Below are 22,981 nucleotides of genomic sequence, written 5' to 3'. Positions count from 1 at the left end.
TGGCATAGGGTTTTCAGTCTGGTATCAGCTAGTCAGTTACTTGTTCATCTGCTTTCCCACTACCAAAATTATGCTGTTACTGCCTCTTTCTCTATCCTTTCATGCGTTTATGTTTTTCAGAGGGATCAAGATTAGATGTGTATGTTCAATCTACCATCTTAACCCAAAAGAGAGTCTGTGTATTGTGTGTGTATGTACATGCGTGTGCGTGTGCACGTGCACAAGCTGGATTGCAATATTAAATGTATTTGTTATTGTGGATGGAAATCAAAAAATTCGAAAACTGCAGCTAGGTCACACCAACAACAAAATGGTCAAGTCCATACAAAGCTAATTGTATTTTCTCTTTACCATGAAAGTCTTCTATGGAACTGATACAGTTTTGAAGGTGTATGGGGCTCTTTTTTCCAGAATGTGGTATTCACAGAACTCTAGATCTAATTCTAGGGAAAAAAAGATAAGCTGAACTTCCTCTGATAGTGTATTCAGATGTGCCTCTTCATTTCTGTGCTAGGTACTAGCATTACTTATTCTGGGTCCCAAATTTTGTTCTATGTCAAAATTGTCATAACATCAAAAAATAAAATAAACAGCAAGCACAGCTAAGTTATGCAATCTTTATTAATCTATAATCTTCAATTGTGCTAGCATTTGCATCTACTTTGGTAAAAATACACAGGAAAATTACCTCTTCAAAACGTTAAAAATATCTTTAACTAAAATATTGCTTTAAAAACTCAAGAGCATATTTTATTGTGATAGCAATGTATGTTGCAGATATGAATACTTGGACTTTTTTTCAATAAAAACAAATTTTTTGTTTATCAAATTTAGTTTCAAATGCTGTAGCATTTTAATTCTACAACCTAGAAAATATTTAATGGGAATATGTTCATAGATGCATCAAAAATTTTCATATAGGATTATCTTTTATCTCTATGGGAATTCAATAAGATTATTTCTTAATTCTTTTTTTAACATTGTTTTAATTTATTTATTTTAATTAGTTTCAAGTATACAATACAATGGTTAGACATCTATATAACTCATAAAATGATCCCCCCAATTGTTCCCTCCCTCCTCTGACCCTCCACTTAGGCAACGTATTAATGCTAACTGCATTTCCTATGCTGTGCTCCCCATCCCCGTAACCATCCATCAGCTACTAATTTGTACTTCTTTAACCCTTTGCCCCATTCTCTCAGGCCCCCAACTCCCTCTCTCCTCTGTCAGTCACCAAATTTTCCACTCTATTTGTGAGTCTGTTTTTGATCAGTTTATTCTTTTTCTTCCTTAGATTCTACATATAAGTGAAATCATATAGTGTTTATCTTTCTCTGTCTGACTTAAATACCTTCTAGGTCCATCAAAGCAATATCTTTTTCCATCCTCTTCTTTTTCATATATAGGAGTCTTGTTTTCTTATCCTTTCTGCCCCTCTATCTTTTAGTTGGAGCACTTAATTTGTTTTCATTTAAGGTACTTATTGAATTCTTTATTCCTGTTTTTGATACATGTTTTTTCTTCTTAAAGAAATCCCTCTAACATTTCCTGTAATACTGGCTTGGTGGTGATAAATTCCTTTAGCTTATTTTTGTCTCAGAAGCTCTTTATCTGTCCTTCAACTCTAAATGATAGCTCGGCTGGATAAATTATTCTTAGTTGTAGATCCTGGGTCTTCACCCTGTCAAACATTTTTTGCCAAGTCCTTCTGTCCCACATAGTTTCTTTTGAGAAATCAGCTGCCAGTCTTATGGGTGTTCCCTCATAAGTAATTATCTGTTTTTCTCTTGCAGCTTTTAATAGTCTTTCTTTGTATTTAAAATTTAGCATTTTAATTATGATGTGTCTTGGTATGGGCCTCTTTGGATCCCTTATTTTTGGAATTCTCTGAGTTTCTCAGTTTTGTCTGTCCATTGCCTTCACCAGGTTAGGGAAGTTTTCCATCATTATTCCTTCAAACAGCTGTTCAACATCTTGATTTTCTTCAGTTATGCCGATCAGATGGGTATTATCTAATTCTTAATATAAACTCACTTTCAAGCTATTTAACTCCAAATCTCCTAAGATTCAGAATTGAGTAAACAATGGTCACATGACTGAAATTTCACAATATGTCCCTATGGTACTAGCAATATAAGATACTAGGATTAAGGTGACATTTAGAAAAATATAAGGGAGCGAATAACCAAAAGTGACATACGAAGTTACATTATATCTCACTGCAATATATTTACATATATTTACATTAATGTTACACTATTTCTGAAGAGGAAAAAAGTCTAGGTTGCCTTCTTTATTATATTACTATGAATGATATAGATATAGATAATTAGTAAGAGATCCCTTTTGCTTGTTGTACTAATGTTAAAATTTTTCTATTATTTACTAATGAACTTATAGGCCCAAGAATTTAAAGTGGACCTAGAGGTTCCATTTCTACCTAAAAATTGCAATGTGATTTTATTCGACAAGCATTTCCTGAGTTCTACTATAGAAGTTATTCATTCTTTTACTTTGAACTCGTTTGCTTTTTAAATATTTTCATGGGCCACTGAAGGAAAATCCTATGTTAAACTCCTATAAAAATTAAACATTATGAGGAAAATTGATTTTTTTTTTACAGTAGGATCTTGAGGTATACCTAGTCAAGAAAGATCATCAAAAATAAAAAAAGAAGAAGAAGAAGAAGAAACAAACAAACAAGAGAACACTATCTGGCCAAAATTCAGAGGTTAGCTAATGAGTTATTTGAGGGGTATCACTCTCACCTTGACTGGTCCTTTCAATAAATATTAGCACACTGTTCTAATCAGACAACAAGATTAGTGAACAAGATCCTGGTCTTTGTGGAGCTCACATTCTAATAGAGAAGATAAATAAAAAACACAAACAAGTGAATTGTTTTGTATGCTAGAAGGAAACAAGTGCTATTAAAAAAAAAAAAGGGAGAGCAGGGTAGGGAGATTCAGAATGGTGGAGAGGGGACATATATAACCTTAAGTAGGGTAGTCTGGGTGGTTCTCCTGGAAAACTGATATTGAACTAAAGCAGCTAAGGAGCCTTAAGGCTTCTGGAGAGGAACATTCCCCAAAGGGAACCCTACAGACAGCGGCTTCTGCTCTTTCACGGAGCAACTAGGAGACCTAGGGGCAGAGAAGGAAGCCTGGAGAGAAACAGCAAGCTGGAGAGTGATGGGAAATGAGGTCAGAAAGGAAGTGGGGAGGGGACAGACACACAGGGCCTGTAGGCCTTGTAAAGACTTAGGCTTTTACTGTGGAAAAAACAGGACACCATTGGAGAATTGTGTGCAGAGAGCCATGATCTCAATTTTAAAAGGATTGTTTTGCCCTTAATAACCCTGTATCTTGGGCAGGCCATTTAACCTTGATGAGCTGCAGTTTCTTCACTTGTAAAATGAGCATAATATTTCCAATATGACAGTATTATATTTTGAATTACAGTTTATATTTATAAACCACCTCATATGCAAGGACTGAATAAATGACAGCTATCATTAATAAAAAAAAAAAAAAGGGCCTACACCTTCATGCTACAAAGTGCTTCAGGCAAACGGCCCTGAATTCAGCCATCTCTGAACACAAAGTTTAGAATCAGGGGCCTTCATGGCCTCTCAGCTGACAGCTTCTTCAGTGAAGACACTCGTCCGTCGGCTTCTGGGAGCTGATTCACCGAGTAAACAAGGACACGGTGAAGGGCCATCTACCCAACCACAGAGTTCATGTATTTTTAAAATCCTAAATCTAGACATTATTTAATTCAAGGCACTGCTGTCCTGGTGCTAAGGGAAAATGCTTTATCATTCATGAAGCAAACGAGTCTTGAGTATCTTCTTTGTACCACCCAGTGTTCCAGGGGTAGAAAATGGATGAGGTGATATACAGTAGATAGATACATGGATAAGAAGACATCGTCCCTGCCCTTACAGAGCTTTCTGTCTAGCAAGGAAAGGAGCTTGTAAACAACCAAATATAATACTGTGTAATAACAATCATAAGAGATAACATGTCCACAGTACAGGAAGACAAGGCTGAGTTGGTCTCGGGGATTAGGCTGAGTTACACGGAGGTGATAGACTCTTGAAGGGCTTATAATTGTAGAACTGAATCTGAGGCTGTAAACTCTTTCATGCTGTCCTCTACACCTTGTCCTCATATGCTGAAATTTAAGTGGTATGTTCTAAATATTCTGATGGTCTCTCATTTTTTGGTGCCCTTTGGTTTTGCAGGACTGTATGCATATTATAATCTGTTCACTCCAAATTCAGTGCCCAGAGGTTGCCAGCCAAAAAATAAAAATAAAAGAGAAAGGAAAAGAGGTTAGGTAGGGGTGTGTAGATAATATCCTTTGGGAGAGTATCCAAAGGTAATGATGCTTAAACAGCATCTCAAGAAACTGTTAGTAGTTGGTGTAGTTGGAGCATGGTCCAGAAAAGCAATAATGAGATGAGGCCGAATGAGGGTTTCTGAGCTATCAGAATAAAGTTCCCTCACCTAACAATATCAATTTGATATTAAACATCAGTTGACGCAGAGGAAAAGAGACTGGAAAGAAATACAGTAAAATTTAATAGAGTTTACCTCAGAGTGTTAGAACTATGTAAATTTTTTCTCATTCTTCATGATGTAATTTAAAATTTAAATGTACAAGGTTTCTACGGAGAGCAAGTATTATGATTATGAGAGAAAAACAAAGATAAAATAAAAAGTATTTGAAAAGAAAAAAGTCTACAACAAAAAATATATAGAGTATTTTTTCTGGGTTCCTTAATAGTGTCTTGAGGGCCCAGTATATCTCTTGGTGACTTAGCAGCATCTAGGATAGAATTGAAAAAAAAAAAAAAAAAAAAGTCTGAGCCAAGAACATAGTGAAATAAAATTGTGCTACTACATCAGTGCCCAAGCAGTTATTCTAAACTCCAGCTGGATTAAAAGAATTACCTTTGGACTAGCACATGACTAAAATGGAGCCTCTAAATTTAGGATGATATTTAAGGTGTTGGGAAATGATAGTAGGGAAAAGGTATTTGAAATACAAACAGCAGCAGAAGGAAGGAACCCTTAGAAAATAAATTATGATTCAAAACAGGATGTAATTAATTCATCATTGCCACCATTAATAATGGCCATTTTAAAGTGAGTTCCCCATAGGATAATGGAATAGAATCATTACCTGCTTCATTTAAATTCTTAAAATAAAAATGTGTTGTGAACTTCCACCCCTCACATTTTCACTACAAGAAACATATTACAATAGTCTTGCCTTTTAGTACTAGAATTCAGGAAGGTTTTTTTTCTTCATTCTAAAAGCATACATTATTTTTATGATGGAAAAGCTTCTTTAAATTTCTTAAGAAATTTTAAGAGAAATACAAATCATTTATGATCTTATACACTAGTATAGTTGATTTCACTTAACATATTCTCTTCTAGCTGGTTTTCTTTTCACATATCATTGTACATAGTTATAATCAACATGAACATTAGTTTCACAGCTTATTTTATTAACATTAAAAATACTTTCACATTATTATATATTATCAATAGATATCTTTTTTGTAGCTGTGTGGTACACCATCATGATCAAATACTATAATTTACAGTTTTTTACTTTGGGACATTGAAATTTATATAACTACTTTTCTACAGTGGGCAATGTTGCAATAAACATTATTGCATTAATCTATCTTTATTTTTTAATTACTTTCCAAAGAAAATCTCTTGTGTAAATTTATAAATTGCCGATCAAACTTTTATAATTTTTATTGCCATAAAAATTGTTCCAATTTATATTATCGCTAGCAATATCAAAGTGTACCAGACTCACTTCAATTTGATTAGTATGTTATTATTCTTTTTCTAATTAGTTATAAATCCATACTTCCACATAATTTTAACTTAATTTTTTATTTCTAATAAAGTTGAATAGTTTTCAATCATTTTTTATTATTAAGTGGTCTCTCTTGACTGACTTATTTGCACACTTGTATTTTGGACTGTGACCCATTCAAATATTTACACATTATAAATATTAAACCTCTTTATATCTTCCAATTTTTTTCTAATCAAGCATTTTTCTTTGAATCGTAATTTAGTTATTTCAAGTAGTAACATTTTCTGTCTTCATGATCAAAGCTGTCAGGTGCCCCCTTTATTTCTTCTGTTGGTCCTAACATTCGGACATTATCATTCCTCCACAGACAGAAAAAGTGTTTTCTGCTAGGTTTTGACAATTTGATTTTGGTCTATGAATGTGTAAGCTTCCTATGTATAAAAACAGTAGTGATTCCTTTCAAAGAGAACAGTACCAAGGCCTGAACAGAATGGGGTCTCAGAGGGCTGAGGAACAGAGGACAATAACCAGAATTAAGAAAGCTGAGGCCTTTCAGCTGAATAAAAACATGATGAAAACTTGTTCATATAACACCGATTTCTCAAGGGATTTTTTGGGGAGAAGGGGGTGTTGTTGTTTTGTTTGTTTTTGTTTCTGTTTTTTATGATTCAGTCATTTCCTGTTGTCGTGTGAAGTAAATTGTTCCTGTGGAAAATATACTACTGGCACCAGGGGAAAAATGGAGAATCAGTCCAAATTCAATGGCAAATTAGTCAAACACACCCCTCGGCACAGCTGAAAGAAGCCAGGGGACATCATTTTTCTACTTACAATAGTGGTCCCGGCCTCTTGGCTGCACTGGATTTCTCCGAGGAGTTTTAAAAAAGTGATGCCTAGGTTACAACCCTCCATTTCCTAGTGTTATTGGTCTTGAGGGCATTATGGGTATTGAGATTTTTTTTTTAACACTCCCCAGGTGATTCTAATGTGTAGCCAAAGTTGAAAACTATTGTAATTATTTCATCAGGAAATGTAAAAAAGAAATATAATCCATTAAAGAAGGTGACAAAGAGAAAGAACTAGAAACAACATGTCCTTTTTTCAGAAATATCTGCATCTTGATGGCAAAATTGCATAGTGGGAACAGAAAAACAGTCTTTGGATACAGCAGAAGTTCCCAGAATGTATCTTTACCTCCTCCCTCTTCATCATCTAAGGTCCAAGTGATCCTTTCCAAATACTATAAAATGGATTTTCCAAAATGTGGGTGAACATAGTACTTGAAAGCAAATCTTGAACACTGCTAATTAATAGGAAACAGAAGAGGATTGGGACAGATAAAAGATTGTATTTTATACTTCTTTTTCTGTAGGCATAGATTGTGCACTGGGGCAGGCTCACAATCCTAGGAGGACTGCCCCAGGGAGCACTTCACTCCATTGGCATTTTGCCCTTCATGACTAGGTTTTGTTCAAATTGGTGTTCACATGTGCTTATGGTCCCATAGCCCACATTTTCTAAAATGCCAGGACAGAAAGCCAGCTATGTGGTTGGAGAGCACAGGGCCAGCCTTGGCTGAAAATTTAGCCCCACCCAGGTACCTTAGAGTTCACAGAGAGTTTTAAGCTTCTAGAAATCATAAGGAAGACATTTAATGTGGTGTTAACCTCATTGGAAAGAAAATTGACATCTCAAGATACTTATGAAGCAGAAAGATGGCATTTTCTCCATTTTTGTGGCTTTAAAATAAAGAGAAAACTTTTCTAACTCAACCCTAGCTGCAATACATGCCAGCAAAGATATATTTCCTATTCATTTGCTCTGACCAAATTTACGAAGAAAATTTTTTAAAGACTGAGAGTTCAATTTATGCCATGAACAATCAAGTTTAAACGGTATAATAAATTCCACAATACGATACATTTGAATATAATGCAATTCAAGACTGCCTCCCATCTTCTGCCTAGTCCTGTTTCCTAAACAAGATGGATAGACTGAAGCTCTTGTCGAGGTACAGGACAGGGGTGAGAGGGAGCAGCATTAAGCTGGGAGGAAACTCTTTTACTCATTTGGGATGTTCCCAGCTCTATTTACAGTCAGTGCGAACATTATAATTTCAGTCTTTACTTTTGTGCTTATTGTGATAGTACACACCCACTGAAAAAGTTTTCCATTAACCTCTTAATAAAAGGACCCTGCATTTTATACTGTTTAATTGTTCGGACCTGCATCATCGTGTTATGGTTGGTTATATTGTATTTTCAAGCAGATAAGTCATTAATACAGGCATTGCACTATCTGCCTTCCCTGTAACCTCTCCAGTGTTCCCCAGTTTTCTGAGGTATAAGAAGGGACCATGCTTAGAATTGGTCCTCACTAGAGTTCAGATACGGGAAAGCAGGCATTTGCCTCTATTTTGAAAGGCAGCATAAAATACTTTTGTGAATTCTGTACTGGGAATCCTAATAAAGTGCATTATTTGATATTTCCTTTGGGGAGCTAACATCACAGGACTCCATAATGGTGCCTGGTGGTCTTGGCTCCGTCAGCCACTCAGCCTGTATGTGAGCTTCCCCACCCCCTTCTCCCACACCACACTCACCCTCCTTGCAGTTCCAGGGTAAGTGTATTTGCTGGTCTCCTTTGGAGTGTGGACTGGCTCGGCACATGGCCATGGTAACCACGCTGCTCCGAATCTGATCCTCTCTTAAGATTGGGGGATCACTTTACCTGAGACCACAATAGCCAGATACACAGAGCCATGTGAAGGAAAACGTAATGCAGGAGAAGGGAATCCAGGTGACAACAACAGAAGCAAGAAAGACAAAGCTAGAAAGAGTTGGAAGTTGAGACTTAGGGTCAGGCAGTGGTTAATAGTGCAGCTCCAAACCAACTGCCTAGATTTAAATTCTGGTTCTGTCACTTACTCTTCATGTGTCCTTGGGCAACTTTCTTAGCTTTTTGTGCCTCACTTTCATAATCTGTATAACAGGAGGTAAAAATAATACATACTTCATGGGGTGGGTTTGTAGCAATTAATTAAAGTTCTTGGCACATAATTTAATTTCCCTAAAAAGCACTTACTATTATTATCATCATAATTATTGTTCTTGAGTGAAGACTTGGCAACCATGAAGAAAAGTTTTCCCAATTGTATTAGTTTCCAAGGGATGACATAACAAATTACTACAAACTGGGTGACTTGAAACAACAGGAATCTTTTCTCTCACAGTTCAAGAAATCAGGGTGTCACCAGGGTTGGTTTCTTCTGGAGTCTCTAAAGGAGAAACCATCATGTGCCTCCCTCAGCTTCTAGTGGTTGCCAGCCATCTTCAGTGCTCGTGGCTTATAGACACATCACTCCAGTCTCTGCTGCCATTTTCTCTGTGTTCCTGTGTCTTCTTCTCTATCTTACAGGGACGCTTTTGTCGGATTTAGGGCCCACCTTAATCCAGTATGACCTCATCTCAAACTTTATTTTAATTACATCTGCAAAGCCCCTTATTCTAAATGTCATATTCTGATGTTCCAAGTGGACACGAATTGGGGGGCAACACTATTCAGCCTACTACATCAACTAAGAGCAGGTTGGGATCAAATTGGAGGCTGAAATCATGAACAGATCCTGAAAGAATGTCATCTTGGGCATAATGTTATTCACTAAAAGTGTTGTGTTTTGTGGGTAATCAAGCAAAATGGGCTGGCTACCCTCAAGGTCATCACTGAGCCAGAACTCTGTCAAACACAGAATTAATCTATGTACTCTTGGAACTTCTCTGGAGAGAAGTTGAATGTACCCAGCAGGCACAGGCTGTACCCATCAGGCAGCACTTGTGCTGAGCTTGCCCGCTGCCCTCTCCTGACATGCTGCATGACACTACTGAACCACTGTTGAACACATTCCGACACTGAGTAATGCCATGGCAAGGGCGAGGGCTTTGGAGCCTGAGGGGACTGGATGCTCTGCAAATTACTAGCTCCACTTATCACTTTTATCTTCTCTGAGCCTCAATTTCAGCATCTAAGTATCAGGCATAGTATCACCACCAACTTGTAGAGTTGCTGTGAGTAAGAATACTAACTAGCTTCACCCAGGTGCCTGGCATAAATTTTAGTGCGTGGTTGCTATTATTGTAAGGTGGTAGTTCTGACTCTCCCCACTTCCTAGGCTATAGGGCACCAGATCAGAGGGACCATGAGGAAGAGCTGTGAAAACCTGTTTCCACTACCACTTCCACTCTCAGCACACAGCAAACTTAGTAAACACACAGCAAACAGAGGCAGCTGAACAAAATGGCGCATCAACTGCATTTCATTACAAGCACTGCTTCAATGAATGGACCCCCAAAAGGTTTTCAGGATTTTTAACCCAATCAGGACAGCGCATGGCAATGTACCTTTCATGACCTAGCAAATGAACACTGGGCAGAGCAAAGACAACAGAAAGCAGTGTTAGTCCTTTAGCGCATGTCAGGGTTTAAAGAAGCTTAAATAGAATTTGAAGTCAATTTTTATTCATAAGTGAATTTTTATTACTTTAATACCAAAGTAATACATGTTCATTGTAGAAATTTTAGAAAGATAGCCAAGCAAAAATAATAAAATCATTCTTAATCCCAGATGTGTAGATTTATTTCTTTTATATTGTGACTTTTTTTTCCAGTCATTGGTCTTCAACATCATTTTTAACAGCTTTCCAATATTCCACTGTATAAACCTACCAATATTTATTTAATTCATCCTCCATTCCAAGAACTTTAATTTGTTTTCAATTATTTGTTGCTGAAAACAAAGCTTCAGTGATATGAGTGTATTCCTTATTAATCTTATAAACTTCTACTAATTTGGTATTTACTATAACCCAAGCCCCTTTCTAAACTTTGCAATTAACCCAAAAGTTAATTTGCTTGGTTTATGAGGAACCAATTTTATTAGCCAATCTGAAAATCTCTCAGCATTAGCTGTTATCTTAAGCAAGCTCTCTCTCCTGGGCTACCTGTGTTCAATAACTGATAAGTAGCCAGTGTTCTTGGGTCTGATTGCTTGCTCATTTGTTCAGGGCATGGAGCTAACAGGGTCAATATCATAGGTTTCGAGCTCTGCATATACAGGTCATTTAGTTAAGTGTACGTAGACTGGTTCCCTACGTACCCCAAACGACTATTATTTAAATACTGGCTGTTAGTTTCAAAGAACTGGGCAAAAGAGCATGGGTGGATCAATACAAATCCACCACCACTAAATGAAATACAATGTGCCAACATCTTCATCTTCCCCATGGTGAGGTTGTAGAAAAAGAGAAGAAATAATATTGAGGAAGAACAACTTGCTGACCTGATATATATCTTGATTTATAAGCTTAGTCTTTGAGTTCCCCCTATTCTTATGTGAGACCAAGTTCAGCTGCATGTTTGAAATTGCTGACGGTGGTATTTAACCAGCAGTTTTTCTTTCCAGCTGACACAGCCCTTGGCACTGATGATGTATATGATGAAAAAGGATGCCAGTGTGATGTATCTGTAGAAGACCTCACCCCACCACTTAAAACTGTCATTCGAGCTATCAGGTTGGTGGAAAACTGTTGACGAAATGATTCAGAGACCTACCTCCGGTTATTTGAATTACTATATTGTTAAGTTATTTTCCCCGCAGGTAAATTTCCTGGAATAATTGCTTCCTCTTTTCCTATTCATCCACATGCCTATTAAATTCTGAAATATTTTTTCTTAATACGAAACTCTACTGTGTTCAACACAAAGTATGTTATAAAATGTGGGTTAGATTTGAAAAACCAGGCCACGTCAGCAAGATTACATGAGAATTGACTTGTCATGTGGACTGGTTTCTTTAAGGACATTTAGTGTATAGATGCAACTGGACTTTTTAAAATTATTTTTTATGACGTTCCAATCCACGTTCTGTACTTTGTATTAAAGAAAAAGCCCTCTAGATTATTTCAAAACAGGTTCCGTTCTGAAAATGAGAAACCTAAAGCATTCTGCAGTTAGTTGCTCCTATCCTGCTGAAATGGAACTGTGAAAAGCTGATCTTAATACACTTCCTCTATCGATGACAGAAAGGTAAGCACGTACCCAAAGCAACTCATATCCAGGATCCACTCTCCAGAAAAAAAAAAAAAAAAATCGGAATCTGGACTAAATGAACTGCCACGTGCTCAGCCTTTAATCCCTTTGGGAAAATTTTTGTCTGTCAGGAAATGCTGAGTAATTCTCTATTGCAAAGAAATCGCTCTGATCTTTTTGGCTCTTTCTGCCCTTGCCAAAAAGCCAGAGGAAAGCTTAACTATGCAACCCAATTTAGCTATTCAGATACTTGGTCTAAACTCAGATATCAGTAAGATTGATTATTTACTTCCATTTTGAATTGGTCATTTGGCATCATGTTAGACATTGCTTTACTTTGTGGTTGGAAGTCCCCGGGAAAGCAGAAATGAGTTATAGAGGTTTTGGTAAATGTTTGTGGGGCAAAGAAGATTATAGTTTGATGAAACGTGTGTCCCAGAAGATGCTTAAATGTTATCTATAACCTAAAAAGAAGTGATGTATAGCCCAGTTACTTCCCAATAGAACCTGCAAGCAACAATCCCTATGCATTGGGGGAACAACCGTCTTCTGTGCCATAGACCATCTCAGATTATGCTTATTGTCTCATCGTAATTGTTAGTAACACTCATTGTCTTTCTCAAAATATCCCAGTTTAGACAATTACATGATCACCATACCTCCGAGGAACTGAGAAGCCTTGGACAATATTTAATCCCAGAAAACACAGCGATATGTAGTAAGATGATGCCTGAAGCCTTCATTTAAAGAGGCAGAAGGGATCTAGAACTGCACTGCCCAATACGATAACCACTGGCCACGTGAGGCTATTTAAATTTGAATTAATTAAAATTAAATAAAATTTAAAATTCAGTTCATCGGTAGCACCAACATTTAAAGTGCTCAGTAGCCACAGGTGGTTAGTGGCTACTCTGTTGGGCAGAGAAGATATAGTACATTTCCACCATTGCAGCAAGTTCTGTTGGACATTGCTAGAAGTCACCTTGAAATTGTTTAGATTCATTCATTATACCCATCAAAGACCCTAAAGTGAGGGTAAGGCAATTCATTCACAGATTAGTCTGACTTGCAACAAGTAAGGTAATAATGTTATCTAATGGGAGCAGATTAGGTTTCCTAAAAGTCACACTTAATCCAGTTTGTGCCATTTCTCAAGACCTGCAGAAGCTTTCTACTTTTGCCTCGCAACCTATAAAAAGAATTGCAAGAAAGAAAATGAAACAGGTTTATTCTGCTAGCTAAGCACTTTAGCAGCAGCTTAAGATTTACTTTCTTATACCTTCCTACTGAAACTTGACTGATTTTTGTAAAGACCTTTGCAGAATTCCCTTCTTTTCAGAATTCTTTCTCGGTTCTTATTTTTAACAGGACTTTGTTATTTACATGTCTCTCCTTTTTGTGGATTTTGGAAGCCTTCTGCTTGCTACTTGGTGACACTTGAGAGGGATGTTTTTCTCCTCCATGTCATGATTCCGATTAGTGGGTAATTTTTTTCTAACTTCCAAGTTCTGCTTAAAATTGTTGGACTCTATTAAAACATAACAACTGCATTCAATAGTTAATAACTAATTTGAAGTTTTTGACTCAAGATAGCACTTAATTCCTAAAAATAGCAACCAATACAATTAGCAGTTCTGAAAAGCACTTTGCAAACATACGTCCCTAAATCTTATGAATGTGTCCTTTTCTTAAGTTTAATTACTTAAATAAACTGAACATCAGTTGACTGGAATAGTTTTTGCCAAAACATGCTCACTTCTTACGGCTCACCTAAAATAATATCTTGTATGTATATTACTGATTGCAGGTATGAACCATCTATTATTCATCTCTAAAATAGCAACTTTGTTTTGGCATTTTCCTCGATCTTTTTGGTTGTTGTATTATTTAATATGACTACTTGAACATGCCTTTTGTCTTCCGGTAGTTTTTCTTAAAAACCAAATTAAAATGTGTAACAGAAAATATGTATTCCATTGCAAGGATGATAGCAGGAAAAATGACATTGTTATCTTCACAAAAAGCAAAGTAGGAATTCTTATTTTCAGTTATTAATATTTAGTAAGCATCTGCCATTTTATAGTTATTTCTGAGAGTAAAAATTCTCAGGTAATAAGGTGATGATTAAGGCTACTCCTCAAACTTGTCTGGGTTCTATTACCTGAATATACTTTGAGACTTTTTTTTAATGAATGACATCACTTTTTGTAGTACTGAACAATGGCTATTCTTAGACATTTTCAAAATATGTCTTAAGAGACAAAAGAATACATAGTTTTGTATAGTTCCTCCAAAGTTACTACAGATTAGTCTCAAAATATTAGTTAGTGGGAATGCACAGTTACTGGAAATATGTTTTCAAACTCATGTCTGCGAGTGAAGACTGTGCTTATTTTTAACAAAAGTTCTATATCTTGTTAATGATATAATTCAAACAATGTTAAGTGTCTTTTCTTCCACTCAGAAATTAATTTCTACATAGAAAGATGAAATTAGCAGAGAAGTAAACAGGTTGACAAGCAAATTAATAAACGCCTGAACATTTTGCACACTCACTTTTCACTCTATTATGGTATATTCATTTGATATGGCTGCCATAACAAAATACCACAGACTGGATAGCTTAGCCAACAGAACTTATTTTCTCCTAGTTCTGGAGACTTGAACTCCAAGATCACAGGGTCAGCAGGGTTGGTTTCTTCTGAGGCCTCTCTCCTTGGCTTGCAGGTGGCCATCTTCTCACAGTATTTTTACATGGTCTTTCCTCTGTGCACCCACTTGTCTGTGTCCAAACTTCCCCTTCTTATGACACCAGTCAGATTAGATTAGGGCCTACCCTAAAAGTTTCATTTTAATTTAATCGCCTCTTTAAAGGCCCTATCTCCAAATACAGTTACATTCTGAGGTATGGAGGTTAGGGCTTTAACATATGAATTTTGGGGCTACACAACTCAGCCCATAACACATGGCAAGACATCTGTTTCCATATCACTGGAAAATATTTTCTCAGACACAATATCGAAATTTTCAGATTAAAAAAAAAAAGTCTATCAATTACCTAGATATGTTCCATCACAATATCAAACATCTAGCTATTTAGGACTATCTGAAGAAATTGACTAACTTATCTTTTAGGTTTGCACTTGGCATTGTGTAAACACTATGTAAGTGTGAATCCTGGGCAAAATTCCACACAAAAATTAATATGTCATTTATTTGAAATAATAAATAGATTTTTTAAAGTTATATCCAGTACATCTCTATATTTATAAAAAGGTCACAGATAATATTTTTTTAAGTACAAAAGAAACGTTTGTATTTGTTTTCCTGTACCAAACTGACTAGATAAATTCTTAGATATGCATATCCAGGGAACATACAAGTGCTAGGCAATTGGGGAGAGAACTTTGTCAGTTAAAATGTTGCAATGCAAAGCTTACCTGCTTCTCACCAGTATTTTTTCAAAGAATTACTTTAGGATCAAGGCCACACTTAACGAGATCCTCAACAATTGTTCTCTTGTCAGCTTGTTTTATACAACCATGTTTTCTGCCAGTCACCAAGAAGTGAATCAGAATACTGTACAACCTGTTCTTGTGACGATAACCTGAACAAACCAGTGGAGCTTACTCATTATTTTGAAAAGAAATGCCCAAGAAGTTGTTGATTGTATCATGTTCTTAACTTCTCTTAGTATCTCTATGCCATAATCACCGTGCCTGCTGTGCTTCACTTATATCCAACCTTTTATTTCCCAGGCCGAACCAGCCATCTAGAGAAATAAGTAAATAAGGTCTTGGGTGATAGCCCAAAGAATTCTTTAGCTGAAGCTGCAGCCCAACTTCACCTGGCACCGCTGGCTCATTCCACCCCACCCTTAACCCTCCCCAGAGCTGCTCAGAAAAGGTAGTCCAAGAAACAAAAGCCTCTGTGTGCCCTCTGTGCCTCATTTTCTCATTGGTGGAGTGAGGATGGTAATAATATTGATCTTATGGGGTTGTGGGGAGGATTCAATGAATTAACATTTGCAGAGCACTTAGGACAGTGCTGGGCACATGGTGAGCACTATATAAACGCTAGCCGTTACAGCCTCTGGGCTCCTTAGTACCTTCTTAGCATGCTGCCTCCACTGCCTGTCTTCCATTGAGGCAAGACCCTCTCCTTTCTGAGCCCCACCTGCTCCCACGGTGCATACATGAGAGGAGCACTTCTTTCTCTCTTCTGAAGGGGTGCTCCCAACTTCCAAACATTTGCAACTTTGCCCACCTGCACCCTCTGCAGGAAGCATTTGCTGTTACCCCTTGAAGTCACCTCTTCACCACCTACACTGAGGAGTCACTCAGACTAATGCCACTCAAGGCTGGAAGAACAATTTTTTCACTCAACCATGAGGCAGTGTTCCAAGTAGCCCTCTCCCGCTTTGTCCACTGGGTGAGCTTGCTGCCCCCGCAGGCACCTTCCCAAGAAGTAAGAAGACAATGAAAGGTAGAGGGTACCTGTCTTCTCCCTCACCCACCCACACAGAGGCCTGACCATAAACCCTCTAAAGTTCCTCCCAGAGTTCATACACTCAAAAAACTATGTTGAGCTTCTAGCCTGCACCAGGCACAGGGTTAAATGTTAACAAGAAAGATGCATCCCTGCTCAGAGTGAGAGGAGTTGCCAGAAAAGTAAAGGGTCAGTTAAGATGCAGAGTAACATATCACTGCAATAACAGAAGTCTGGATGTTTGGGCGGACATAACGTCGGCACTTACATGGGAGGGGGCATTCAGGAAGACTTTCTGGAAGAAAGGGTATCCGAGCAGAGATCTGGTAGATGTGTAGGCTCCAGGCAGGTTAGTGAAGAGGTGTATGTTTAGGCAGAGGGAACTGCAATGGCCCGGAACCAGAGGAGAAAGTGACATTAGAAAGTATTCATGTTGGAGGAGGACAGAGGATGTGGGGAGGGCAAGTTAGACTGAAAAGAGGAGCAGAGACCATTATAACAAGCAGGAAGGCATGCAGGCTTTTAAGTACAGAAGTAAATTTATCAGATTGATGCTTTATCTTAACACTTAGAAAGATGATTTTGATTGCAATGTAAAGAACAGACTGGAAAGAAGCAACTATTAGAATACCTGGATCTGCTTGGGGCCTGAGCCAGGCAGTCATGGTGAAGAATAGTGAAGGATGGATTTCAGAGCTCCTCAGATATAAAAAATGATAGGATTTGGATATTTACTGGTTGGAGACGATGGAGTAAAAGAGGAAGAGGAATCGAGGGTGATTCATCTAGGTGCCTCGTCAGACAGAGGCCAGCTTTGGGGAAGATGGTACGTTGTTGCAGGTGTCGAGTTTGGGGGTCACAGTGAAGCCCAGCAGGCAGGTGGATCCCTACCTAGATCTGAGGCCCTGGGGGAAAATCTGGCATGAGGACAGACTTGTTAGTCATCAGTACGGAAGTGTCACCCTGGGGAGAGTGTGGGAGTAAAGAAAGAAGGGTGATCGGCAAGCACAGAAGCTGAGGCTCACAAATACATAAGGAGCAGCAAGAGGAAGAAGGTTCTGATGGAGACAGACTCGTAGCAGCCACGCAGGTGGAAACCAGGAGAGTGTGGTGGAAGTGAAGCCAGAGGAGTGTTTCGGGTAGGAGGCAGAGTGGTCAACTGCGTAAATGTCGCCTAGGGGTCAAAAAGATAAAGCGTGAGAAGGTCCTTCAAAAGTGGCAACATGGAAGTCACCAGTGACTTTGGAGAAAAATACAGTAGAGGCAAAAACGTTTGGAGTCAGAGCATGAACTTTTAAAAACAATCTATCAGAATCTTGCACTCTAATAGAAACATAGATGAGGTGTCAAGAATTCCTTTATAACTAGCAAAGACTCATCAGCTCTTCTAAATTGCTCAGATCTGATCATCGAAGAGAAGAACCGCTGCTGACATGTCAGCGTTTCGGAGGTGGGTTATGCAAATCAGTCCTCGGTGTAACCCTGGAATAAGCGATGAAGTTTCCCAGTTTTCTCGCTCTTGTAATCCTTCCTTTTCTGAAAGGCAGGAATGGGACCATGCTCTTGACCATCCCCTAAAATGCATTTTCAACTCTGAATTTTTCTTAGATCTCACTTCGTACTTCAGACAAGAATATTCCACAAATAGAGAAGAAGAGGCATGTGTTTGCCATTGTAGGTTTTTGTTAAATCTACAAGCTGTTTAATCATCACCAGCTCTTAATTGTGCTGATGGCATTTCTGCTATTTCAGCAGAGGTGAGGAGTCTTTGTTTGCAAGTCACCAGTAAGGCGTTCTTGACAGCCAAGGCTACGACTTGTTACAGTAAAAGACACTGCTGGAAGAACATTTCATGGATCATTTAGCACATATTTTTAAAATCAGCTAATATATTCCCTAGAATATTCTTTTTGTTTGTTTCTTGTCTGAAGATAATCGTGGCCACGTTTGGCTCTGAGGCTGCATTAAACTAATGTTTTCACTGAAGATGAACTGACTTTGCAGCATCTAATTTTTAATTTTATATTTGGTTGTAATTTAAACTGAATCTCCTATTCATTGCTGTGACTGAAAATACTTAAGAGCAATCAGCATGTGTGGGCATTTATTGATTTATTTATTTACTTGTTACTAAGATTTTATACTCCTAGGAAAATAAAATTCCCAAATTTAGGTACTAAATCAGCGTTCACAAAATCCTGAGAGAAAAGTTACCATTTACAGACTTGCTTGGATCCAAAAGTTATCGCTTGGGTTTTATTCTTTACCCTATCACTTTAAAAGAAAACCTAACGAAATGTACAGGAGAGCCTACTAGATCCTGAATATGAAGCACAATAATGACAAGCATTAGAAAAATATCCCTACTCCCAGTGGTGAAAACAGTGTGGCACAGAACTTTCTTGATCTCTCAGTCAGCCAAGTGAGGCATCTGCTCACCCCTGCAGTGGACTATATACAAATGAAGCTAATTTGCATGTCCCTATGAAGAGTTGAAAGTAAGAAAATGAGACAAGTCGGTATATCCAGAAACTCCTGGGGTTCCCTAGTCACTGGCTAGGAGCCCAATCTGAGATGAAAGAAGGGTGGAGTGGTCTTGGATATATAATTCTATAACCAGCTCTGAAGGGTTTTCAAAGTCTGAATACTATATATTTGACCCTTGAACAACATAGAGATTAGAGATGCAAACCCCTGCCCCCATGCAGTCAAAAATCTGCATATAACTTCAGAAACTTTACTGCAAATAGCCTACTGTTGACCAGAAGCCTTACCTATAACATATACAATTAACTCATGTTTTGTATGTTATATGTATTACATACTGTATTCTTACAATAAAGTAAGCTATAGAAAAAATATTAAGAACATCATAAGGAAAATACATTTGCAGTATTTATTGAAAAAATCTGCATATGAGTGGGCCTAAGCACGTTGTTCAAGGGTCAATTGTATACACAAGTGCAATCTCTATTATTGAATCATGTTTCTGTATTGATAGGAAAATAGCATTAATAAATCATCCAAACAAGTAATACATATACCTTCAATAGTGATCCAAATTATCAACTTCCATAGGCCTAGCTGTCTGCTGAATTTGCCCTATGATCAATACCATACTTTGTCCAATCTCTAAAAAGCGAGAGAAGGCTACCTTGGGAGAGATGGTGATCAGAAGGGTCACCTCACGAATGAGCCCTGAGATCCTTGCTTTCAAGGCAAATAGTGGCTATGTTTCTCACAGAGAGTCAGAAATCAAGGGATAGTTTTCCAAACTGAGAAGGAAGGGGATGTGGAATGCACGTCAGTAGAGTAAATCAACCCAACTAGCCAACATAAAGTCAAAGAGGGGTCGAGAGGAGAAACACACATCCACTCAAAAATATAAGATCTAGGAATATAATGGGGCCATTCCTGGAGCCTAGAGGAATTCGGTAATTATACTGCAGAGGTAGGGGAGCAAAGTGGGTAAAGGACTGTCATCTCCTCCAGCAATTGTTTCCTATCACCTCTACCAACTGAGGGTAAACTCTCCTCTTCTGCACACCCTCATCAGCCTGTGCTTCTCACCACCTTTCATTCACTGAGTGGATTATGACTGCCTGCTTGTCTGTCTGCCCCACACAACTGGAGTGCTCAAGCAGCAGGGTATGTTTCTTCATTGATGTATCCACAGCATCTAGCACAGGGCCTGGCTCTTGGCAGGCATGCTATAAATGTCTGATGAGTGAGTGAGTGAATGAATGAATGAACTCTTGAGTCCCACTCGGCAGGCACACCTTTGGCATTATTTGGGGAAGCAGTGGCACTGAGCTCATCTAAAAAGCTCCAGGCTGTGAGGAATCAGACTCTTGAATCCCATCAGAGCTCCCAGTGCAGGACTGTTAGAGAAAGAGACTGTAGACCAAGTGATCGTTGGAGGCTTCTTCAACTCTGCCAGCAGAGTCAGTGCACCTCAACGCCTAGCACAGTGGCCAGCACACCTAGGAGGTGCTCGATAAATATTCATTGAAAGAATGAATCAATCATTCACCTGGCATTCTCCTTCACTTCCAAGGTAGCCCTTTGAAAAACTAATTGATCTTAACTAATTCTTGCATGCAAACTGCAGTCCTGACTCCGGCGAGGAGGCCCAGAAAGCATTTGGGTTCTGATTGGAGGCCTGACACCAAGCCACACTGACACTTTGCCTAATGGATATAATTTGTGTGACTTAAAAGACTTATGCAAAACCCACCGTCACTTCTTTGCATGAAGGCAGGGAGTACGGAGATTGTTCTACCTCCACCACCACCCCAATCCCACCTCCATTTCAGTCGTTCTCAATCTGAGCTGCACTTTAGAATCACCTTGAGTTTTATAAAATCTCTGGACCACACCCTGGAGCAATTAAAACAGAATTTCTGAATGTGCCACCCAGGCATCGGCATTTTTTAAGCTCCCTGTCTGATTCCAATGAGCAGCCAAGCTTGAGAAGAACTGCTGTCTTTATAGTCAATCAATCTGCCTCTTCAGTTCACAGTCGGCTGAGCCCTCTCCACCCTGCACATGGTTTGGCTGCTGGCCGGGCCCGTCCATCTGTTTGGTGGCGGCAACAGTCACTGCCACTTCTGTTTCTAATCATTCTTATCTTTGCATATTCATGCGCAATGTTTTTACCCTGATTTAGAGGGCTGGAACAAGACTTTTGCAAGATTTTATAACTCATGGCAGCACAACAAATGCACCTACATTTCCTTATAAGTGCACATGTGTTTGAGTGTATATATAGATATATTCTACCCAGAGTTTAACTTTGCCGTAGTTATTTTTTCATGCTCAGAAAATTGTATAAGCAGTTTTAAGACCAGTTGCCAGTTTAGGTTTGTCATGAATCTTTTCCCCCCTCTAGTGGTAGTACTGAGGCATGTCAGCTTTGTGCAATAGCTTGCCTTCTCTTAGACTCCTAGCCTTTTAGTTCCCCCACCACATCAGTGAGGCTAGCTTTAGGGCCTTTTGCTCTTGCTATTTGCATTAGCTCCGGTGGTGCAAATTATCCTCATAAAGAGAAGAAGCCAATGAGAGTGTGACTTACTCTTCAGCATTTTGTCGTTCCTCCAAAGGACCTTCCAACAACACCGGTAAGAATGAGCCATTCACTTAGCAAAATTTTATTGAGCACCTATTACGAGCAAAGCACAAATGAGTAAAAAGAGCTGTTTCATATCAAAGTATCTTTTCTGTTGTCATGATTTTGTGTTAAAATAGTATCTTAATATTAAGACAATAGTAGAACATCATGATTAAGAGCTCGGCACTAGAGCCAGACTGATTCAAATCCCAGTCCTATACTTAATAACCATTTAAACCCAAGCAAGTTACCTAACCTCTTTGTGCTTCAGTCTTCTTATCTGCAAAATGGAGATGACGAATAGTACCTTTCTCATGGATTATACTATAAAGTACTGCCTGACATTATCATCATCTTAATCATTAAATGTATCTAAAGGCCCTAATTTTACTTTAAAATGATTTACTCAAACACTTCTTTCTACAAGACAATACATAGTTTATATTAAACTTCTTTTATAAGCATGCAAGAGGCCATCAAGGTCTTCTGCCTCTTTTTCCCAGGCCAGTTCACAGGCTTTAGTTTATTCCTGGCTTCAAAGCATTTCCTCACAGCTCTTATCTAGAACAGGGGTTGGCAAACTACATTGGGGGCCAAAAGCCAACCCGATGCTTGTTTCTGTAAATAGTTTTATTGGAACAGATCTACACTCATTGGTGTGTGTGTGGTCTGTGGTTGCTCCCATGCTATAATGCAGAGTTGAGTGGTTTCGACAGAGACCATACGACCCATAAAGCATAAAATATTTACTATCTGGCCCTTTACAGAAAATGCTTGCAGCCCCTTGTCTAGACTAGGAGTTGCTCTGGATGTATGCCCAGCTGCATTTGAAGAATGAAGATCTGTAACATTCAGGCTAGCCTATGCAAGAACCAAGATGGAAAATCAGCTTTTTCTCTTCCGCCTGCCAAGCCAGGACTCCCCTAACTCCCAGCTCTCCTTTCTCCTCATCACTCTGTAATTATAAGTCTTAATATCTGAAATTCAATGATCTTAAAGAGAACAAAAATCAAAAAATTGAAAGACCTTTCAAATGCATAGTGTGACAGCTACTTTGAACATTTTCTTCAATTTCAGTACCCTCATATGTTTCCTGAAATTGAGAATTATTGGACTCTGGACCTCATTTCTTCCTGCAAATAACCAGAAAATGGCCTACTGGCTCCTTCTGTTCACAAAAGCTCATTGTGCAGTTGTAGCTACTGGCTGGGAAATATACACTGTTAAGCAAACTGATGACTACAGTGAAACTGATATGTATATCCTACAACTGGGGTACAGTCAGCAAAAGGCTCCTAGGATTAGAAAACATTACAGTTATTGGAGGTAAGGAAGCACATTAGCCATGGCCTGGATCCTGGAGAGGGCCCTTTGAGAGAATGGAGGTGGCTAATTTGAAGGGCAGAGCACATTCCAAGCATGAGATCCCCTTTGGGAAGACAGAGAT

At 38.4% G+C, this 22,981-nt stretch overlaps 1 protein-coding gene across 2 annotated transcripts in view; it reads left to right on the top strand.

Annotated features, from left to right (window-relative positions):
• KCNQ5 (potassium voltage-gated channel subfamily Q member 5) overlaps positions 1-22,981 on the top strand; it is a 451,448-nt gene that overhangs the window by 416,903 nt on the left and 11,564 nt on the right. For both annotated transcript variants that reach the window (XM_039853208.1, XM_039853207.1), the window contains one exon: positions 11,311-11,419. In XM_039853208.1, coding sequence (XP_039709142.1) covers positions 11,311-11,419 — 109 coding nt within the window. The remainder of the gene's footprint in view (positions 1-11,310; positions 11,420-22,981) is intronic.

The sequence above is a fragment of the Pteropus medius genome, unplaced genomic scaffold, assembly GCF_902729225.1.
Source record: "Pteropus medius unplaced genomic scaffold, Ma_sr-lr_union100, whole genome shotgun sequence".
Lineage (NCBI taxonomy): Eukaryota > Metazoa > Chordata > Mammalia > Chiroptera > Pteropodidae > Pteropus > Pteropus medius.
The sequence above is the reverse complement of the archived record's forward strand: the minus strand, read 5'-3'. Positions and strand labels throughout refer to the sequence as shown.